General features: G+C 38.2%; 2 protein-coding genes across 2 annotated transcripts in view; both read left to right on the top strand.

Annotated features, from left to right (window-relative positions):
* The window catches only part of myh9a (myosin, heavy chain 9a, non-muscle), a 28142-nt gene extending 12403 nt beyond the window's left edge, over positions 1-15739 (top strand). The window contains exons 15-41 of the mRNA XM_073852200.1: positions 76-190; positions 497-687; positions 1950-2071; positions 2230-2299; positions 2391-2551; positions 3796-3904; positions 3989-4120; positions 4211-4417; positions 4522-4659; positions 5838-5961; positions 6154-6325; positions 6500-6712; positions 7499-7643; positions 7894-8100; positions 8211-8315; positions 8506-8658; positions 8754-9002; positions 9095-9307; positions 10841-11053; positions 11159-11320; positions 11760-11888; positions 12018-12106; positions 12238-12361; positions 12462-12670; positions 14048-14156; positions 14318-14490; positions 14620-15739. Coding sequence (XP_073708301.1) covers positions 76-190; positions 497-687; positions 1950-2071; positions 2230-2299; positions 2391-2551; positions 3796-3904; positions 3989-4120; positions 4211-4417; positions 4522-4659; positions 5838-5961; positions 6154-6325; positions 6500-6712; positions 7499-7643; positions 7894-8100; positions 8211-8315; positions 8506-8658; positions 8754-9002; positions 9095-9307; positions 10841-11053; positions 11159-11320; positions 11760-11888; positions 12018-12106; positions 12238-12361; positions 12462-12670; positions 14048-14156; positions 14318-14490; positions 14620-14728 — 4143 coding nt within the window. The 3' untranslated portion in view covers positions 14729-15739. The remainder of the gene's footprint in view (positions 1-75; positions 191-496; positions 688-1949; positions 2072-2229; positions 2300-2390; positions 2552-3795; positions 3905-3988; positions 4121-4210; positions 4418-4521; positions 4660-5837; positions 5962-6153; positions 6326-6499; positions 6713-7498; positions 7644-7893; positions 8101-8210; positions 8316-8505; positions 8659-8753; positions 9003-9094; positions 9308-10840; positions 11054-11158; positions 11321-11759; positions 11889-12017; positions 12107-12237; positions 12362-12461; positions 12671-14047; positions 14157-14317; positions 14491-14619) is intronic.
* Positions 15740-17983: 2244 nt separating this feature from the next.
* Positions 17984-22622, top strand: LOC141347414 (serine/threonine-protein kinase pim-3-like). Its single transcript, XM_073852423.1, has 8 exons — positions 17984-18008; positions 21157-21231; positions 21277-21429; positions 21532-21614; positions 21697-21747; positions 21824-22196; positions 22273-22452; positions 22531-22622. The coding sequence occupies exons 1-8, from the start codon at positions 17984-17986 to the stop codon at positions 22620-22622; spliced, it is 1032 nt and encodes a 343-aa protein (XP_073708524.1).

The raw sequence follows: 22622 nt of genomic DNA, 5'->3' as shown, positions 1-22622 counted from the left end.
TTTAAGAGGAGATACCTTATTGAATGTTTGTGTTTTTTGTGTGTAACTTGTATATGTCTTTTTGGTCTTCCACAGGTCGATTACAAGGCAAATGAATGGCTAATGAAAAACATGGACCCTCTGAATGACAATGTTGCTACTCTACTCAACCAATCATCGGACAAATTTGTGTCTGATCTCTGGAAGGATGGTATGAAACTTTGAGAAGATAATTAACCAGTAGACTGATTTAACTCTTTGTAATCTGAGTATTTTAGCTTGATTTCAGATGTCACTAATGTCTAACAAGTTTTGACGACAATCCACCTGCTACATTGAGCTTTTGTTTGTCAGGCTTTTAGGTCGTCATAGAGAAAAGTGAGTCTGGTTCTGCCAGTGTGTAATATGCTACAGTTCATCCTGGACACTAAAGACTCCACAGTTAAACATGACAAGCAATCTAAACATTTATATTGGTTCCTGCATAATGTGTTTTGTTGGTCATTGTTTTCATCAGTGGACAGAATTGTGGGATTGGACAAAGTGGCCGGAATGGCTGAATCCTTGCATGGAGCCGTCAAGACTCGTAAGGGAATGTTCCGTACAGTAGGACAACTGTACAAAGAGCAGCTGACAAATCTAATGACCACTCTCAGAAACACCAACCCCAACTTTGTCCGATGCATCATCCCCAATCATGAGAAGAAGGTATGAAGAGAAACACATTTGTACAGCCTCATGGCTAGGGCCCTAAATGCAGAAAATGTGGATGGGATCATAGAATCCAGTCATAAAAATGGAATTTATTGTTTAACACAAAATATCACATAATTTGACCAATTTTGGATGTGTAATGTGTGTGTGTGTGTGTGTGTGTGTGTGTGTGTGTGTGTGTGTGTGTGTGTGTGTGTATACAATTATCTTTTTTGCATTTTATGGTTTCTTTTGGGGAAAAAAATTGTCATATCATATATAGAAAAAGGACACATAAAGAACATGTTCACTTTCAGAACAAAAATTTACAGATTTACTCACCCCCCTTGTCCTTCTCTTCAGTTGTAAAGAAATTAGTTTTTTGAGGGAAAACATTTCAGGATTTCCCTCCATATAGTGGACTTCAATGGTGCCCATAAGTTTGAACTACTAAAATGCAGTTTCAATGTAGCTTCAAAAAGCTCTAAAGGATCTCAGCTGGGGAATAGGGTCTTATCTAGCAAAAACATCTGCTATTTTCTAAACAAATTGACGATTTATACACTTTTTAACCTCAAATGCTTATCTTGTCTAGCTCTGTGTGAACTATGTATTCTGGTTCAAGACAGTTAGGGTATGTCGCAAAACTCCCATGTTATTTTGTTCAGTTTCAAAATCGCTGTTTTACCCTTTTTTTTTTTTTTTTTTTTTTTTTTTTTTTTTTTTTTTTTTAAATCTTCTTTTAATCTTCGCATATTCACTTTGTAAACGCCTGAGTCTGTACTTCTGCAGCGATGTTGGGTGATTTTGAAGTTGGAGGAGAAAATGAGATTGGAGTTTTTTGACATAGCCTAACTGTCATGAACTGGAATGCACAGTTCACACAGGGCTAGACAAGATGAGCATTTCAGGTTAAAAGTATATAAATTGTCAATCTGTTTAGAAAAAAAATAGTTTAGAGCCCTTTGAAGCTGCATTTAAACTGCGTTTTGGAAAAGTTCACACTCTAATTTCTTATCAGCTGAAGAAAAAAGACATGGACACCTTGGATGACAAATGGGGCGAGTAAATTATCTGTAAATTTTTGTTCTGGAAGTGAACTTTTCCTTTAAAGATCTTAACAGCAAATTGAAGAAACTGACGTGGTGGTGGTAGTAGTAGTGCTTTTCTGTGGGAAAAGGAAATAATAATTTTAAAAACTGATTTCATAGGGCCCTACATGGCTCATGTACCTTTTGAGGCCTCTAACAATTGAAGTTACTGCTTTTCTCCTCTAGGCTGGCAAATTGGCACACAATCTGGTTCTAGATCAGCTAAGGTGTAATGGAGTTCTAGAAGGAATTCGGATCTGTAGACAAGGGTTCCCCAACCGCATTGTTTTCCAGGAGTTCAGACAAAGGTATTTGTATTTTCATGAATGCTGTTTTCCCACTGCTTGTATACTATGTGAAACACAAATATAGAATCGCTTTGGTTTGATCTGGAATCTATAGTTTTCTTAAACTATATATATTTTTTTTAAAACTAGCCTCTAATCTTTCCCTTATATAATTTCAGATATGAGATCCTCACACCAAACGCCATCCCCAAGGGCTTTATGGATGGAAAGCAGGCCTGCGTTCTCATGGTAGGAGTTAAAGCATGCCTGACAACTGATGTTTTGTGTTAAAAATGTGTTCACTTGTCTCACATGCATAATTATTTTTTCTCTCTCTCAGATCAAAGCCCTGGAGCTGGATTCTAACTTGTACCGTATAGGTCAAAGTAAAGTGTTCTTCAGAGCTGGAGTTCTTGCCCACCTGGAAGAGGAGAGGGATATGAAGATCACTGATGTTATCATCACTTTCCAGGCCTGGTGTAGAGGCTATGTCGCTAGGAAGTAAATATTTTTAAATACAAATCAGATCAATTTCTCCTAGCTGTAGTGTCCTGAAACTAAAGAGCTAAAAATGACTTTAGCTGATTTTTTTTTTTTAAGGCATGCACCAATATTAAAATTCTGGCTGATAAGTTTATAACTTTAGAAATGATTCTGAAATGTCTTTGACAACAAATGACTGAAGATTAGGGGTGCAACGGATCGCAGATGATCCGTGATCCGTACGGACCGGACCCCACGGTTCGGTACGCATGTGGTTCGCGGATTAACTGTTAAAATGAACCTTCATAGAGTAAAAGTGTGTCGTTTGCATAGGTTTTGTCTTGCCAATTTACCAATTCAAACTACTTAAACTGCTGCAGCAAAAGAGAACACGCGCGCTGTTTCTTTCTTTCTTTTCTTTTTTTTTTTTTATACCGCTGCCGCACACACCTGAAGCGAGCACGCGCACAGAGAGAGAGAGACAGAGAGAGACGCGCGATTAGATAGGTTATGTCTTCAGTGAACCGAAACAGCTGAGAAAGATGCGTGCCAGTATCAGAGACGTGCATTAGGCCTTAAAGAGACAGCGTCCTATAAATACCTGCAGTGAGAAGAACTAGTTACTTTACAATTAAATATTAAATTTCTGCACCTAAATACTAGTGTTATTGATTTTATGGTAACAATAAGGTTCTTTAGTTAACATTAGTTAACTACATTAGTTAACATTAAGTAATAATGAACTGCACTTATACAGCATTTATTAGTCTTTGTTAATGTTAATTTCAACATTTACTAATACATTACTAAAATCTTGTTAACATTAGTTAATGCAGTGTGAACTAACATGAACAAACAATGAACAACTGTATTTTCGTTAACTAACGTTACTAAAGATTAGTAAATACAGTAACAAATGTATTGCTCATGGTTAGTTCATGTTAGTTAATACATTAACTAATGTTTAACTAATGAACCTTATTGTAAAGTGTTACCGATTTTATTAGTAACTTTATGTTGTATTGATCTACACTTGTCGTTTTTGTAATTGACTTTATTAGTTCAGCTAGTAGTTTTTGCTGTGGATTAGAAGTACTTAAAGTTAGCATTCAGTAATTATAAAAAAAAAAAAAAAAAATTTTTGTTTTGTTTGTTTTTTGCTGATCCGATCCGTGATATGATCCGAACCGTGAGTTTTGTGATCCGTTGCACCACTACTGAAGATGTTTGACAATGACAACTTACTGTTTGTTTTTACATAGAGCCTTTGCCAAGAGGCAACAGCAGCTGACCGCCATGAGGGTGATCCAGAGGAACTGTGCGGCCTACTTGAAACTCAGGAACTGGCATTGGTGGAGACTCTTTACCAAGGTACACATCCAGATTCTTAAGCCTGTATGTTTACTAGATCAATAAGAGATCTAAAAAGCAATGTCTCCACTTTTCTCTTTTCAGGTGAAACCTTTGCTGCAGGTGACCAGACAGGAAGAGGAAATGGTTGCTAAAGAAGAAGAGTTGGTTAAGATGAAGGAGAGACAGCAGCAGGCTGAGGACCAGCTGAAAGAGTTTGAGGCCAAACAAAAGCAGGTATATATGGTGATCATGTTCTCCCACTTCAAGAAGATGGTTTATTCCTTCTTGGTGTCCATGACCTTATCAGATGTTTCCCTGTGAAAGTTGAATACAGAGAAGATGGCACTGCAGGAGCAGCTGCAGGCAGAGACTGAGCTGTGTCAAGAGGCTGAAGAGATGAGGGCACGTCTTGCTGCACGCCAGCAGGAGCTTGAGGACATCCTGCACGACCTGGAGTCCCGCTTGGAAGAAGAGGAGGAGAGAGTCTCACAGTTTCAGGCGGAGAGGAAGAAGATGCAACAAAACATTGGGGTGAGAGAGGAAGTTTGATAAATGAAATGGTTTCAGTGCTTTTAGAGCTTCAGATTGAGATTTTAATGTTCACTTGTAATTGGGAAAACTTCATCTTTTCCCAGGATCTGGAGCAGCAACTGGATGAGGAGGAAGCAGCCAGACAGAAGCTGCAGTTGGAGAAAGTCACAATGGATGCCAAGCTGAAGAAGATTGAGGAGGAAATTATGGTTCTTGATGACCAAAATGCCAAACTCAACAAGGTCTAACAAACATGTCATGCTTTCACATTTATCAACAATGAAGTAGTTTTAATTCACTATTTAGTAATTGGGGGTGTCTCAAAATAAATTCAACCTGCCTCTGGTTTTACCATATGATTCTGGCCCAGGACAGTTCGACTAATGCTACACAAAAAATTGTTGTTGTTGCTACTACAATAACTTTGTTTAAACTACACTCATTCAAATTAATTACCAGTCGGTAATTAAGGTGCTATTGCTTCATTTGAGACTTTTTCTGAATAAGAACCTTTTCTCAATTTCTAATCTGAATATACAGTTGAGGTCAAATGTTTACATACACCTTGCAGAATCTGCAAATTGTTAATTGCTTTATGAAAACAAGAGGGATCATACAAAAAGTGTCCTATAACCGAATGAGATTTCACAAAAGTTTTCATGTAGTCCACAAGAGAAAATAAGTTGCGCTCAATTCTTAATACTGTTACCTGAATGATCCACAGCTGTGTTTCCATTTTTTTTTTTTTTTCACAGTAAGGACTGAGGGACTCTTATGCAACTATTAAAGAAGGTTCAAATGCTCACTGATGCTCCAGAAGGAAAAACAATGCATTAAGAGCCAGGGGTGTAAACTTTTGAACCAAATGTTTTTCTTACTTTGCCTAAATATAATTTTTTTTTATTTTTATTTAGTACTGCCCTTCAGAAGCTACAGAGGACATAATAAATAAAAATTAAAAAGGTTTCACCCCCCGGCTCTTAATGTTTCATTTTTCCTTCTGGAGCATCAGTGAGCGTTTGAACTTTCTGTAATAGTTGCATATGAGTCCCTCAGTGTGAAAAGATAGTTCTCAAAATCATATTCATTCAAGAAAAGGGTTCAAATACACAAATGCTAAAAAAAAAAAAAAAACTAAAATTTGTGACCTGAAGGATTTTTCTGAAGATCAGTGGGCAGTTTATCTGTTCAAGCAAGGGACTCATGAACTACTATCATTAAACCAAAAAAATTAAAAATCAAGTGTAAACATTTGAACAGGTCATTTTCATAAATTCAACAGATATTTTCTCTTGTAGACTATATGTAAATGTCTTTTATATGATATCTTTATTTAGGTAAGTATTAAATAAACGTAATCTGTTGCAGAAACTATTTAGTGCTGGTTCTGATAGTTGTGTGTCGGTATCTGTGCTTGCAGGAGAAAAAGCAGCTGGAGGAGAGGATTTCTGAGTTTACCACTAACCTGGCTGAAGAGGAAGAGAAATCCAAGAGTTTGCAGAAACTCAAGAACAAACATGAAGCCATGATTACCGACCTGGAGGGTAAGTGTTTTTGGGTCCTTTACATTTTAAAAAACGCTCTTGTCTATAACGCTGGTAACAAAAACACTGTAGTTGCAGCAACAAAGATATGTTGCAGTGTTCTCTTTTCCCACCCATCTACGTACATCTTTGCTGCTGTTTTCCAGTTTCATACTGTACTCTCTTTGACGCATTAAATGCCCACTCTTTTAGATCGTTTAAGGAAGGAGGAAAAGATGAGGCAAGAGTTGGAGAAGAGCAGGCGGAAGTTGGAGGGTGACTCTACAGATCTGCATGATCAGATTGCAGAGCTGCAGGCTCAGATCGCAGAGCTCCGTGCCCAACTGGCCAAGAAAGAGGAAGAGCTCCAGGCTGCACTAGCAAGGTGAGTTCCAACTTCCAACAAAACCTATCAGGGTTACTAGAGGATGAGCATTCAACTTCTATTTCATCTGTCCATCACTTAGTTTGCCATTTCACACTTTCGCTTAGTAAAACGTTTTTCATTTCTGGCTACATTTTGTTTTTTTGTTTTTTTTCTTCTTTTCTCTCATTGTAGGATTGAGGAGGAAGCTGCTCTTAAGAATGCTGCCCAGAAGAACATTCGTGAGTTGGAGGCCCAGCTCTCAGAGCTGCAGGAAGATCTGGAGCTGGAGAAAGCTGCTCGCGCTAAAGCAGAGAAACACCGCAGGGACCTGGGAGAAGAACTGGAGGCTCTGAAGACAGAACTTGAGGACACACTGGACTCCACTGCTGCTCAACAAGAACTCAGGTCAGCCATGAGGGAAAACTCGCTGGGCTAGTGAAGTCATTACTTGAGATTCTGCTTTATTACATTGCTTTATTAAATATCAAATGGACAGATTCGAAATGGACATCAAAGTTACGGCACTTGCAGCTGCATGCGTGCTGTGGGGGCGGAAAAACACTGGTAACAAGTAGAGGGAAATGAGTCAAATCCATGGAATAAGATAAAAATGTATTGCGCTAAACGCAGATGTTCAGCAGACATGCTATGGATAAAACCTGCTGTGATTACCCTACTATTAAAGCATAATTTTGATTTAAACAGTAGGTCTAAATAATTTTCATACATGCAGCTCATGGGGAACATTGTAATAGCCATACAATTACAGAATGAAATATTATTTAAACCTATAACATTTTCAATATTTTACCTAAATTGACTTTCTTGCAAATCCGAGTTTATATCTTGTGGTTTGGACTTTATAACTTGATTTTACTCAATAGCAAATTGTGAAGGACAAAAGCCAGAAGTGTGGCATATAAACTCCTGATTCTGAGCCGAGGGTGAAATGATGAGATTTTAGAATATAGAGATATAATCTTGTAGTTGTGAGAATATACTACCCAAAATGTTGAAATGCAAATCAATTTTTTTTTACACTGCCAGAAACTGGTCTATAATCCTAATTATTTTGTGTCTTGTAATGGTGGTTGTGTTATCTGTGATAAATTCCAAAAGGGTGGCGTGTCATTCTTATGGGAAAAAAGATACTGCAGTATCATGTATCAAGATTCTTCTCTTCCTCTGAAGGGCAAAGAGAGAGACTGAAGTGACTCAGCTGAAGAAGACTCTGGAAGATGAGGCTCGTTCACATGAACAGATGCTGGCTGAAGTGCGACAGAAACACAACCAGGCCTTTGAGGAGCTCAATGAACAGCTTGAGCAGTCCAAAAGGGTTAGACCATCACTTTGAAAAATAGGAAATGGGAAAAGCTGAAATGTTTACTTTAGTGCTGATCCTATCAGTGTTTCTCAATTAAGATGGCGCTATTAAAATATTCAGCAGCACTCTCACTTTTTACAAAAAGATGACAAACTTTTGTCTTTAATATGTGACCAATTTATTTTAAGGTAGTATTTCTTTTCATCCTCAAAAGCAAACTGTGCAGAAAATTGACTAACTCTTTCACTGTTGGGTCCCTCAGAATAAAGCATCTGTGGAAAAAACTAAACAGGCTCTGGAGAGTGAACGCAATGAACTTCAGATCGAAATGAAATCATTGTCACAAAGTAAAAACGATTCCGAACACCGCAGGAAGAAAGCAGAATCACAGCTCCAGGAGCTACAGGTCAAACATGGAGAGAGTGAGAAACAGAAACAGGAACTCGCCGATAAAGTGGCAAAGATGCAGGTATTTAAACAAAATCTTGTAGAGATTTTTACACTTTGATTTTAGTGCTTTAATTTTAGTGCAAATTTGTTCTTACTTCTAAAATCTTATTGTTGTGTGTTAATGTTTAGGTGGAGCTTGAAGCTGTTCAAGGCACCCTGAGCAAGGTGGAGAGCAAATCCATTAAAGCTGCAAAAGATTGTTCTTCCGTTGAATCTCAACTTAAAGACACACAGGTACAACTCCGTCATACACTATTGCACACACTTTGTTATAATTTGAAGTTGCTGAGTGACTACGGTTTGTTCAAACAGTAATAGTGGACTTTCAGAAATTGGTGATTTAACAATGTTGCTGATAAAAACATATACATAAATGAACTTCTCTAAAAACAAAGTTTTCTTTATATATTTTCTCTGTGGTTAGGCGTTACTGGAAGAAGAGACCAGGCAGAAGCTTGCGCTCTCCACTCGTATTCGGCAACTGGAGGATGAACAGAACAACCTAAAAGAGATGCTGGAGGAAGAAGAGGAGGGCAAGAAAAATGTTGAAAAGCAGCTGCACACTGCTCAAGCTCAGGTGCGTGTGCCATTGAGTCCATGGACACATTCTTCTGGATAATGATGCTGGTCTAGCAGCAGTTTGTGTTTGAGAGAACTGTTTTTGTTTCTCAGTTGGCAGACATGAAGAAAAAGGTTGAGCAAGAGGCCCAGAATCTGGAAAGCATAGAGGATGGGAAAAAGAAATTGCAGAGGGAGGTGGAAAGCGTCATGCAGCAGTTGGAAGAGAGGAATGCTGGCTACGATAAACTGGAGAAGACCAAGACACGTCTGCAGCGGGAGCTAGATGATGTCCTGGTAGACCAAGCTCATCTGCGCCAGACCCTTCAGGAGTTGGAACGCAAACAGAAGAAGTTTGACCAGGTAAAAAACTGTAAATGGTGCAGAAATGTTTTTCTATTATTGTGAAAAGTCCTGCAGTCTTTTTAAGTTACAAAATACCTCAATTTGTACAGATGCTTGCAGAGGAGAAGAGCATCTCTCAGAAGTATGCCGAGGAGAAGGATCGTGCTGAGGCAGAGGCCCGGGAGAAAGAGACCAGAACCCTGACTCTGACTCGAGAGTTGGAGACCATTACTGACCTGAAGGATGAACTGGAGCGGGTCAACAAGCAGCTCAAAACTGAGATGGAGGACCTAATGTCATCCAAGGATGACGCTGGCAAGAGTGTATGTAAAACACGTCTTGCATGTATTTTAGTCAAGTCACCTTTATTTATATAGCGCTTTTAACAATACAGATTGTGTCAAAGCAACTGCACCGTATTTAAACAGCACAACAGTGTGTAAGTAACGCATTATTGTAAATCAATTTTCAGTTAAAGGCAGTTCATCAATGAATTCAGTGATATCATCATCATCATCATCATCCAGTTCAGTTCAAATAGTATACGATATCGCTGGAAAGTGTTTTAAAAGGAACCCCGGGTATTAAGACATGGCTATATAGCATAAATTATGTCTCATACTGAAATAGATTGTAGAAACCCATAAGAGATTTGCAATATTTAAAAAAATACACGGTTTTATGTATATTTTAGACTATGGGGAGCATGCCATTTCTATGGTGTCAAATGGTTGCACTCGGTGAACTACTGGCACCACTACTTTCTCTTTTCCCCTAACACAACTCTGAATACTCAACTCTGAAAATAAAATATTTATGTGACGCCACATTAGTAGACCACAGCTACTGAAAGCGCTTACAATTGGCAGAGACAAGAAGCCCTAGATGCCATCCTGGCTGAATGCAAACATGCTGACACTTGTCATGATATCACAGCCACTGAGTTTCTCAGCATGGATTTCACTTGATATCCTGGGGTGTTTAGACTCTGTGTGGGGAAAAATCTATGATATGACATTTGTTTTAAGTCTACGCTTAAATCAATTCACGGCTCTTTCAGTAGCCATGGTCTACTAAAAGCCTCATTGGCATCAGGGCTGAAGTGGAGAAAACAGACAAATCTTTAAGTAGTTTTATTCTTCCACAGACATCTTCCCATCATTTTCTCCTCTTCTTATCACTAAGAAAGCAGTGAAGACTTACTTGGACTGAAAATTTTAACCAAAAGCTGCATATTGTGACAGCCTATCAGTATTTTATTTTCTGAGTTTTGTTGTGGTAAAAATAGCGGGCAGCGCCAGTATTCAACAACAACAAAAAAATCATGGGGTCCCCATAGTCAAAAATATGTATACATGATGTGCATTTAAGATGATGCAAATCCTTTATGGGTTTTTCTGTTACATATTTCAAGAGACATCATTTACGTTATATTAAGCCATGCAAGTCTTAAAAACGAGGTTCCCTTTAAAACCACATCTTTGTTCCATAACCTAATAAGATGCCAACCTAGATGGCAATTCTTTATAACATGCTATCTGTTTTGGAACAGGGCTAATATTGTCCACAAGCTATTTCTGAAACATCCGTTAATTTAAAGTCTAAAGATGTAATTATTCATTAAGGATTATGTACATAATTATATCAATTATGAAGTTATCTGCCCTACGTTAATAGAAAATGTGCAATCCCTAAAGGTGTTTTATTGTGTAATTTGCATGTGGTGAGATTCATTAGGATCAGTTGATTGATGTGACTATCTGGTGTGCTTCAGCAGAAAGTTTGCCAAAATGGTGGTCATGATTTATTCTTAACTTATTGCATACAACAAAGATCTTTTGTTCTTTTCTTTCAAGGTGCATGAGCTTGAGCGAGCCAAGAGAGGAATGGAACAGCAGTTAGCAGAAATGAAGACTCAACTGGAAGAGTTGGAGGATGAACTGCAGCTCACAGAGGATGCCAAACTGCGCCTGGAGGTCAACATGCAGGCCATGAAGGCTCAGTTCGAGAGAGACCTGCAGAGCAGAGATGAGCAGGGTGAGGAGAAACGCAAGCAGCTTGTCAAACAGGTATGTGCTCACCTGCCTAACTTCTCCAGAATAATGTTAATCCATGAGATGTTGGAAGGCTGAGGGATAATGTACAACTACTAATGTTATGCTTGAATATGTCAGGTGCGTGAGATGGAGATGGAGCTTGAGGATGAGAGGAAACAGCGGGCCCAGGCCGTATCTGTGCGCAAGAAGCTTGAGCTGGATCTGTCGGAGTTGGCTGCTCAGATTGACAACGCCAACAAGGCTCGAGATGAGGCCCTCAAACAGCTCAAGAAATTACAGGTATTCACATACACATTCTGCATGGGCATCACTTTTAAATTTAAAGTGGTAGGGACTAGGGCTGCCGAATAGTTGACTAACTGCTAGTCGACGAGAAGAGGCTTGGTCAACCAAAGTTGGTTATGCTCTTAAAATACTAAATAAGTAATACATAAGTAGTACACAGTTTATTTGTGTGCACTTAAAATAACACAGAAACGTTGCTCTTTTTGTAAAAATAAAGTGAACCAGATGCACTTTCTGCCGTCTCTGTCTCTTGAGTGTGAAACTTCAAAACTGTGTATACTTGCCTTACAGACATGAAAAATATCTATAGAGAGTGATCTCTTCTTTTAAATGAACTAATTCAAATAAAAAACAAAAATTCTTAGATTGTGTAATCCATATGAAACATGCATACAGGCTCATTAATCCATGTCATTTCCACCTTGCTTTACAGGCCCAGGTGAAAGATCAGATGAGAGAGTTTGAGGATCTGCGTCTGTCCAGAGAAGAGGCTCTTAACCAGGCCAAAGAAAATGAGCGCAAGATCAAGAGCATGGAGGCTGAGATCATGCAGCTGCACGAGGTTTGTCTTGTTTGAACAGATTTGTGCTGCAACTAGGGTCAATTTGAATATTTGTTCGTTTAGAAGAATAGGATTCTTTACAAAAGAATATGAATGTGGAAAAACGTGTTTTGTTTTTTGTCTCTGTAGGATCTGGCTGCTGCTGACAGAGCAAAGAGACAAATCCAACAAGAGCGAGATGAGCTGCAGGATGAGATCAATAGCCAGAATGCCAAGAAGTGAGTTACCTGTTGTTATTGTGATGTATTATCTGATGGTGTATCCTGAACAAGTCCTAGAAAATCAAAGTGTTATGGGAATGTGTTTCTGTGTTGAGTGGTCTAAATGGTGTTTTCTTTTTCTGTGTCAGCTCGCTGAGCAGCGACGAGAGGAGAAGACTGGAGGCACGTATTGCTCAGCTTGAGGAGGAACTTGAGGAAGAACATCTTAATGTGGAACTGGTCAATGATCGACTGAAGAAGGCAACACTGCAGGTACAGTATCAAGAGCATTGTGAGATGACAGCTGAGATTGTGAACACTTCAAATGGGTTTCATCATGATTCTCTGTGGCTTTATTTTGGTTCAATGTCAGGCTGAGCAGTTTACAGTGGAGTTGACTGCAGAGCGTGGTAATAGCCAGCGTCTGGAGGGCTTGAGGTCTCAGCTGGACCGCCAGAACAAAGACCTAAAGCAGAAGCTTCAGGAATTAGAAACAACTGTGAAGAGCAAGTACAAGTCCACCATCGCTGCCCTGGAGGCCAAGATCCCACAGCTCGAAGAGCAGTTGGATATTGAGATGAAGTGAGTGTTTGTTTTATTGGCAGCAACTTTCAAACTAAGGGTGGGCGATAATATACTGCTACACATTAACTGGAAATTTGGCAACTGGTAGAGATTATGGACTATTCATTCTATCGTGGTAACATGGTCATGTGACATTGCTGAGCTACATGGTCACAAACTTATTTGAATGCGTTTTTAAGCATTGTGGTTTAAAAACAAGTCATTTTTAAACCATTGAAAGCAATCAGCAAAATTGGGAAGTATTGAACAGCATTATTTTTGCCCATTTAAAGGCCTTGAAGGATTAAATAAATGCACACGTTTGTGTCAAAATGCCCATATTTGCAAGTATCCTTGTTAACATCGTAATTTAGGTCTTAAGTGAATGTAAACGGCTGAGAAATAAAACTGGAAACTGTATATTGGATCCGGGTAGCTCTTAAAGTGGCAGCAGTCTAATATTCCTAATATAATAATCTATTTTAATGTCATTCGTGTTAATCAAAATCTCACTGCTCATGACTGAATCACTTTTGTTACTTTGAATGCAGATTTGTACATTTTTAATAATAAAAATATTTACACTTGCCATCTACAAAGTCACCAAGGCTCGCCCCAAATGCCCTCACGGGGGCGCTACAGCAAAAGTAGGAAATCACTGGTAACTCCAAACCTATTCGTCAGAGGCACAAGTGTCTTATGTCGTTGGAATACTTAGCTCATGCCAGACAAAATGCTAAATTGTTATATTTTTTTTTTTTTTTTTTAGGGGCATGAAGGATTGTCTGATTCACCATTTTTCACACATACGCACAATATTCATACACGATAGACCTTCTCATTCTGAACAACTTTAACTCCAGAACAACTGCTGTCAATCAAACGTTTGTTAAATGATTGAGAAAATGTAAAATAAAATAAAATACTTGTGCAAAATAGTCCTAGGTTTTTCACTCAAACAACTTCTCTGTACTCTGTCAATTATCCAAAAAAAAAAAAAAAGTGAATTTACCCTTTGGGAAGCTATAACTGGGTCGTTTAGAAAAGGGGCCTGTTCAAGTATACCCTAATGCCTTAAACGAAAAGTCAAACTTGAAACCTGGTGAGCACATGCGACAGGTGGTTCTAAACAAGCATGCAAAGTTTTAATGAGATCGGACCACCGCTGGTGCTATAACAATCATAGTTTAAAAAAAAAAAAACATTTCTTTTGTAAACTACCTAGATTTGCCAAAAATGCCTTTTTAAATGATTGATTTAGCTGTTTACAGGCTTGATAAATATTATGTAATGTCTTTTTCCATATGTGCTTAAATGCAATAAATCACTTTAAGCCCTGTAATGGCTATATTTTACTTTGTATCTCTAATCCAAACTTCATTTACTACTTGTCAGGGAGAGGCAGCAGTCCTCTAAACAGGTGCGGCGTGTGGAGAAAAAACTCAAAGAGATCCTACTGCAGGTTGAAGATGAGAGACGCAATGCTGAGCAATACAAAAATGAGGTAAGTTGTGCAATTAATTTTTTACAGCAAGCTTGTTTAAACTACTGCAAAGTCAAGGCAGAGTCTTGATTTGATCTATAGATGATTTTGATCCACTTGTGTCCGTACAGCTAATTTAAATTAGTATCATTATAACTTTGTATTGTAATGATCTTCGTCAGACTGAGAAGCTGAACACTCGCATGAAGCAGTTGAAGAGGCAGCTAGAGGAGACCGAGGAGGAAGCAGCTCGTGTCAACGCCTCCCGCAGGAAGCTGCAGAGAGAGCTGGAAGATGCCACAGAATCTGCTACTCTTATGAACCGAGAGGTCAGCACCCTAAAGAACAAGCTCAGGTACGTACTCTGATATGACAAAGCATATCATCAAAGCAGCATTCCTCCACAAATGTCACTTACAATCGGTCTGAAACATTACTGTGAATTTGTGTGCCACATATTTAGTGCTATGTTTGTCTTGTCCAGGCGTGGAGACTTCACTGTCAACGTACGTCGTACAACTGGACGCTCTGGTGTGGAAAGCGATGAGGAGAATGATCTGAAAAGTGAGGGGTCAGAGCCAACTCCTGAGTAAATTTCAGCGTATCAGAGCTGATCCTATGGGTGTCACAGATGATCTATTATTTGTTGAAATGATATTTGTATGCTTTGAGGGCAACTGTATCCATAGTTGGATTTTTGCTACAATTTTGCAATGTTTTAAAGCAGATTTTGAGACAAAACAATTCAAGCCATAAGAGTAACTTTGCGTCCAAGATATACAAAAAAATAAAAGATGATTATCAAACTTGATCTTTCCAGTGAAACTGTTCGTTTGGCGCGTTCTGTCTTACACTGTTGCCTTACAATGCATTTGAATAAATATTGGCTATTTATATTTTACATGGGAGACAAAGTATTTATCCATTTTTCAAAGTATATAAAATGTTGGGAAATTTTTTATAATGGATAATGGGAAGAAATGTCCGTATGCAATATTGTGTAATCCAGGATTTGCAGGAATATTACCCATCAGCCAAAGAGATTAATCTTAGTTATTTGTTTCAAGAGCACTTCAGCACCAATTAAGCCTTTTTTCCTAAGTTTCACTTGCACTTTTCCACCTCTTCTACTCATGTTTTAAAAATAAGACTGTTTGCCTTAACTACATAAAATAGTGTTAATGTTTTTGAGAGTTCTTACTCAGGATTTGTACACCACATATTATTGTAAACCAAATTTTGTTTTCTGTACTTTTTTTTTTTTTTTTTTTTTTTTTTTTTTCTTGATGTTTTGAAGTTCACACTTGAGGTGGTGGGGTGTTGTAAAAGTTTTCATTTGTACTCAACTGTTTATTTTTGAGATTTTCAGTGTCTTTGCTAACATGGTTTCTATCATACAGTATTAGTATGCATTATATTCGTCTTTTTCTGCTGTATGTTTCTAACGCTCCATTTGGAGACAATCATGATAGGCCTAAAATGGTCAAACTTCCAGTGCAATGGTAGTGGACTGACTGTATTTAGAAAAGATATTTTCCTCTCACTTTTAATGTCACATACTGTTCCATTGCATCCGATTAAAGCTTTGTCTTTTGTACCCTCAATTACAGGACTGCACACTTTTCTTTTTAGAAGTGGAGTAAAAAAAAATCTGATTAAAAAATTTGCCTTCCCATTAAAAATGATTTACAGGGGCTTTTTTTTATTCTAATTTTCTAATTTTATTAAAAGCATGTGGTCTTGTCAAATTCAAAAAATAAGGTTTTTTTTATTTCTAATTGAAACAATAGAATAAGAGCAAGTAGAATCAGAAGAATAAGTTACCAATCATATGAAATCAGTATTAACAAAATTAATTTGTCCTATAGAGGTGTCATAGAAGAATACAAAAATGTGTTTTCAGACATTTTATGAGGCTCAGAGGTGGCATGAGTGCAATTAAATTCACAAATTATGTTGAGGGTAATGTTTTGAATATAGAAATATTAAATAACTTAAAATTATACAGAAATGATGCCAGTAGGGGGCGGAGAGTCACTGATTTTATCACTGAATGATTCATTAAATTGATTCGTTTGAACTGCTGATTCATTCAGGAACTCATCTTAGTTGATCGCATTCCATTATAATCAACGAAGCTCCCAACACACTGCACAATGAATCTCTTATTTACACCCGTCTACACTTTGTTTGTTATTATGAGAGGATCAGTGAGCTTGCAGAACTGAACAAAATGCAGGCATATTCCACATATCGCTATACTATTCTATACTAGACGTACGCGACGTAAGCGGTGGTTCCACTGATCTATATAATGACTGGATTGCTCATTGCGTTCTAAACTGCCGTTAGGCAGTGAAGCCACCGGAAGTGTTCGATCCGCCATCTTACTATTCCCTACCTGCAGAGAGCACCATTGAGTCACATGTAAATTGCTGACCTAAAATCACCCGATTTGAAGCGTATCTTTCACACAGGATTAGTTTTTAGGATATGTGTATGTAAATTAATTTTTTACTTAAGATGTTTACTGGAATGTTTATGGTCTTTTCGGGCTGGATAAGCGATATATTGAAATCGTTCAGGTGGGTGTGTCAGCTGCGCACTTACAGAGACGGGTTACTGATCCAACACTAAATATATTTCTTTATGTACCTAATTATGCAGGAAATAATACACAGTACCATATATCTGGTATTAGTATCTGAAATTGATTCGATTATACAGTAAATAATACAAGTCTCTGTTACTATATTGCTCGTTATATTGAAATTCAAATCTTTGAAATAAAGCTTATGTCTTTAAGTCCGTACCATTTGTAGTCAGCGGTGTTCTCCGAGTCATGGTGTGTATTTTTAATGTGCCTGATTGGGCAACATCTATTTCAGACTCTTCAGATCAGCAAATTCTGTAATGATTTACTAACATTACCGTTTCCATCTGAGTAAAATGCTGTGTATGTTTAATTAATTATTAATTTAACGAACAAATCATTATCTGCTTCAAAACGAATAACGTTACTGTTAAATATTGTTGAAACATGCAGTTAGTCTACTGTAGGAATATAAACAACAAAATGACATAAACCGTGAATAACTGTACTGAGATCGTATGATGTTTGTTTATCTGATGTACGCGACTGTAATGTAGGCTATGAACGTACATTTTTAATAAGCAGAGGGAATTCCCAACATTAACCGTTTACATGCTTAGGACGTTTGCATTGTGAAAATGTACAGTGAGACTTCAGATATAGAAACGTTGACTTGTTATATGATGTTTTCTCAATAAAATCGTATAGTTTCCTATTCATTCAATGGAATGTATGCGAATACTAGGGAATACTAATATGGCGGCGCGGTGGCTTCACTTTTATGACGTCATGAGCAATCCAGTTCTCTATTATAGATCAGTGGGTGGTTCGTATTTTAGTTACTATAGCGACGCGCCTTATGAATTCTGACTGAATATATAAACACTGGAATCCATTGCTGTCTGTTGGTTGTGAGACGAGGCGACATTTGCGGACTATATTCTGTGCAAATCTTGTGGTTTTTGAAGCTCATCGGAGGATCCCTGAGAAGAAGACGACGACTTTTATTTCAGAAGGAGATCGGCGGATATTTTCTTTGAGGAGAGTATTATTTGCTTGAGTATTTATTTCTGTGGAAATTTTTGTTGTTCGTTTCTTATTTTGGAAAAAAGTTTATTTTAATGTATTTAATTTATTTTAATTTTGTTTTCTTTTTTTACATTTTCTTTATTTATTTTTGGAGGAGTATTTCTAAGGAGTTTTATATTGTTTTTTGTGTGTTTTCTTGTTTGGAGGAGTTTGGAGGAGCATGTCAATGGCTCTCATGGGTGAAAGACGAGGTAAATGTTTAATTTATCATTTAGGCAGTGTTGGGCAGTAGCGTCGCTACAAGTAGTGACGCTACTAGCTTAACTACATTTCTCAGTAGCGTGGTGGTAGCGTCGCTGTTTTCTGAATCAAATAGCTTTTCAGTAGCTAAGCTATTATTTTGATCAAGTAACGCGGTAGCGTCAACAAAAGCTACAAGCTATATATTGTTCTATACTTTAAGCTCAAATCGGAAATATAACTGCTACGGATCACTGATCCTGGGTCAGTAAGCGACGCCACCGCCACTAAACCTCGTGATGCCATTGGCTCATTAAACTGTCAGTCAAACCGTGTTATTCCTCCCGCCTCTCTCGTCAATGAAGTGCGGCACGCAGTTTGAAGCATCTCAGCGTGTTTGCAGACTTGAGGTAAATAAAGAAGTGTTGATTGAAAGTACATTTATAAAGGCTAATGTTTTTTTTTTTTTTGCATTCGAAGATATGAGAAAAGTGTGTCTTAGTCTAGCACTGGTTGTCGAGACTTTTGTTGTCGATATTTTAGCTAAATGTCAGAAAAAAACTGAGCGCCCACATAGCAACAGAAAACTGTATAATCTGCAATGCTAGTGATGGGCGCCTTGATTTTAGTATTTGAAGCAGGCTAGTGCTCTGGGAAGATCTCAAACTCAGAAGTACAAGATGGGCAGAGAGTGGGTGTCAAATTCATGGCGAAAGGCAAAATATTTCGGTTCGTTAGTAAAAACAAACAAACAAAAAACGTCCAGGTTCCATAGCAAAATAAGAATGAAACCGTGTTCTAGTCTAAACGAATTATAATAATCTTTGCTAATATTCTGAATACTTCAAACTGCTTTGGACTTTGCAGTAGCAAATTATGCCTTTACTATGACCAACATGACAGAATATGATATTCAGCTGTTTGGTCGCGCTGGTGTCTTGTCTTACGCGCACACTATGTTCATTTGAAAAATAAAACACAGTCACCCAAAAGTTACACTAGTCAATTTAAATAGTGTGTATAACATGCAGTTCAGCATGACCACCGGTCCTGTGGCACATTTTTGCTCATCATGATATTTTCCGTCGACGTGCATGAAGTACAAAGCTTACCCAATGCATAATAATTTTGCTTCAAATACATTGCAGATATGGAAACATTTGTATTTGTGGCAAGAGAGGTAGTCTACATAAGCCCATCTTTACTTTCACATTTAATTTGTTTTGGATTGTTTAGGCAAATTTATTTATTTATTTATTTCATCATTGTTCTGTTCTGAATAAGATTAAAGTTAAAGGATTTGTTGTGGAGTGAGGGAAATAATGTCATAACATTATGCTGTAGGCCTGTTTATTTCAGAATATAATAATATGTGACCCTGGACCACAAAACCAGTCTTAAGTCGCTGGGGTATATTTGTAGCAATAGCCAAAAATACATTGTATGGGTCAAAATTATTGATTTTTCTTTTATGTCAAAAATCATTAGGAAATTAAGTAAAGATCAAGTTACATTAAGATTTTTTGTAAAATTCCTACTGTAAACCTATCAAAATGTAATTTTTGATTAGTAATATGCATTTTTAAGAACTTAATTTGGGCAACTTTAAAGGTGATTTTCTCAGTATTTTGATTTTTTTGCACCCTTAGATTCCAGATTTTCAAATAGATGTATCTCGGCCAAATATTGTCCTATCCTAACAAACTATACATCAATAGAAAGCTTATTTATTGAGCTTTCATATGATGTATATATCTCAGTTTTGTAAAATTTAACCTTATGACTGGTTTTGTGGTCCAGGGTCACAAATGTGACTTATAGGCCTAGCCGCTGTGACCTGTCGGTTAAATTTTTACGTTAATGCATTTTACCTTCTGCAAACGAAAATAGCCGCTTGATTCGGTTATATATTCTTACTGTCAGTTAACAAATTTACAATAGAATTTAGCTTTGCTTCCCAGATAGTAACAGAGTCTGGGCCAAATCTGGCTTACATTCCACACTTGTCTTTTATTCACAGTCTTGACTGCAAAAGTTTGTGATTTGTTTTTATTTTTGTATTTGTTATGTACTATAGATTCTGACAATTAAAAAAATCAGGCTCCTGTATTCATGAAATCAATCACTATCTTTGTTCAAACACGGCAGTAAATTAAAGTGCTGTTTTTGTGCGGTCTGTCATATTTTAGTAGCTATATACAACAAATCTACAGCGCTTCCTTTAGGCTATTTATTACGAAGCTGTCAACACTGTAAACTCTGACGACATGCAATCAGTTGACGAACACCCATCCATATATAGACTATGTTATTCAATAATATGTATAAAATTATTTTATTTACAAATTTTGTGTTTTCCCTGTTTTATTCGTTTAATATTGTGAGACTGGTGCCATTGCTTTTTTGTTTTTATTTTTTTCAAGAAAGAATTCAACCCCCCAGAATATGAGATAAATCCAGCCCTGTACATGATACAGATTTTTGTTGCCAAATTGGTTTGGAAGAGTGGTTGAATAAACAATTAAACTGAACTTGCATGCCTGTATGACTGACAATTTAATTGATCACTGAGAGAGCACTGACTTTGTATGATGTTGGTTCAATAGAAAAATGAAATTTTAAAAAATAGCTTAGATGTAGTGAACTACTTTTGCCATGATGCTGTAGCTTAGCTTGCTACATTACCAAAGGCTGTAGCTTTAGTGTAGTTAAGCTTCATTTAATGAAGAGTAACTGTTAGCTTAGCTCACTACATTTTCCAAGTAGCTTGCCCATCACTGCATTTAGGCTATTTACTGTTGGTGTGTTATGCTATATAACTTACATTGCTTGACTAAATTATGTGAATACAATTGTGCAAGTTAACCTATTCAAGTCCAATTTTCTTCCCAGCTAAGTGATCATGTCTATTTTTTATTCTATGTAATTGAAATAAACTGCACACCTTTTCTAAACAGAATCAAAAAAAATATAGAAATATGAGTTTTATTCCCTGTCACAATTATAATTAAACTACAGAGCTGCTTAATTACAAATGAAGCCCTAAAAGATAGTTGAAAGAAATAAGTAACAATAAGCAGCAAATTTGATGTGACCACTGACATTGATTATTAATAAAACAATATTAAGCACTGCATGTATGTAATATTTTAGCCTCAGGTCGCTCCAAGTCCAGGAGTGTGGCTTTCACCCAGACGGCTGGTCAGGAGGATGGGAGACGTGGCTCTGGTGATCGTTATCAGGAACCGCTGCCCAACCAAAACCAGCCCCTGAGCCAAGAGCTACCAGGATTTATAGCTCCTCTGTCCTCTGATTTGGCTGTTTCTGTGTCCACAGATCAGCCTCACAGGAAGAGGAAGAGGCAGAGCGGCAGCCAGGAGGATGGACGTCTGTCCACCTCACACAGAAGACCTGCCAAATGCCCCCGCAGAGGTCAGGATAGCCTTATATTAAAGATGTTATGGCTCAGTTATGAATAGAAAATGTTCTTTGACATGTTTTCTCTAAAAGACATTTCTTGTGATCTTGTTGCAGAGGCGTATGCAAAGGGCCGATTGCTGGGGCAAGGTGGATTCGGCTCTGTGTATGCTGGGATCCGCAGGTCTGACGGACTACCAGTAAGACATTTTCTTCCGTCCTTCATTCAAACAGCTTGCTATCAGTGGATGTCATCATTCAGTGTGGTTTATCTGTTTACAGGTTGCCATCAAGTACGTTTCCAAAGGCAGGACGCCTGAGAAGCTGAAAGTTGTAAGTTCAGCATGAATCTGTTGTTCTGTCTCATCTGCATTCAGCTCTGGATATAATGGATCATCTGTCACCGCAGAAAGGTCATGGTCGTCTGCCGCTGGAGGTGGCATTGATGACCCTGGTCACTTCAGCTCCTGCCTGCCCCAACGTCCTGCAGCTGGTGGAGTGGTTTGACCGCCGCAGACGCTACATCATGATCCTGGAGCGTCCAGTTCCTTGCCAGGATCTCCAGAGTTTCTGTGAGGAGAACGGATCTCTGGATGAGAAGCTGGCTAAGAAGGTCCTGCTGCAGCTGATCACCGCTCTCAAACACTGTGAGAGCCGCGGAGTCCTGCACCGGGACGTCAAGCCCGAGAACCTGCTGATCTCCACAGAGTCACATGACATCAAGCTGCTGGACTTCGGCTGTGGAGATCTGCTGAAAGACTCGGCCTACAAATACTTTGCAGGTTGGTTTGACCTCCCTAAGTTGATCGGAATTAGTTTGAACTGGAACATTTTGATTGGATGTTTGTGGTCTCTCAGGCACTCTTGAATACGCCCCTCCTGAGTGGTTTCGGCAGCACTGCTATCATGCAGGACCGGCTACGGTTTGGTCAGTAGGGGTTACGCTCTACAACATCCTGTGCGGTTGTTTCCCCTTCAGAGGCGTACGGAGGGTCACCTCCAGAAGCAGACTGCTCTTCCCTAGAGAGCTGTCTACAGGCAAGAGACAGAAATCACATCCAGATCCAGGTGAAGTGTGTTGTTTTGTGTTTCTGAAGACTGTGTTGTGTGTAACAGAGTGCCGTCAACTGATTGGCTGGTGTCTCAGTGCATCGGCATCAGATCGGCCCAGTTTAGACAACATTGAGAGCCACCCCTGGTTACAATGA

The sequence above is a fragment of the Garra rufa genome, chromosome 12, assembly GCF_049309525.1.
Source record: "Garra rufa chromosome 12, GarRuf1.0, whole genome shotgun sequence".
Taxonomy (NCBI): domain Eukaryota; kingdom Metazoa; phylum Chordata; class Actinopteri; order Cypriniformes; family Cyprinidae; genus Garra; species Garra rufa.
Note: the sequence above shows the minus strand (reverse complement) of the source record. Positions and strands in the feature narration are given on the sequence as shown.

Bases quoted from the DNA above. Each gene is read 5' to 3' on its own strand.
- LOC141347414 (XM_073852423.1), top strand. From the start codon at position 17,984: ATGGCTCTCATGGGTGAAAGACGAG. The intron at 21,430-21,531 runs GTCAGGATAGCC...ATCTTGTTGCAG, and splicing joins TGCCAAATGCCCCCGCAGAG to AGGCGTATGCAAAGGGCCGA. The intron at 21,615-21,696 runs GTAAGACATTTT...ATCTGTTTACAG, and splicing joins GCAGGTCTGACGGACTACCA to GTTGCCATCAAGTACGTTTC.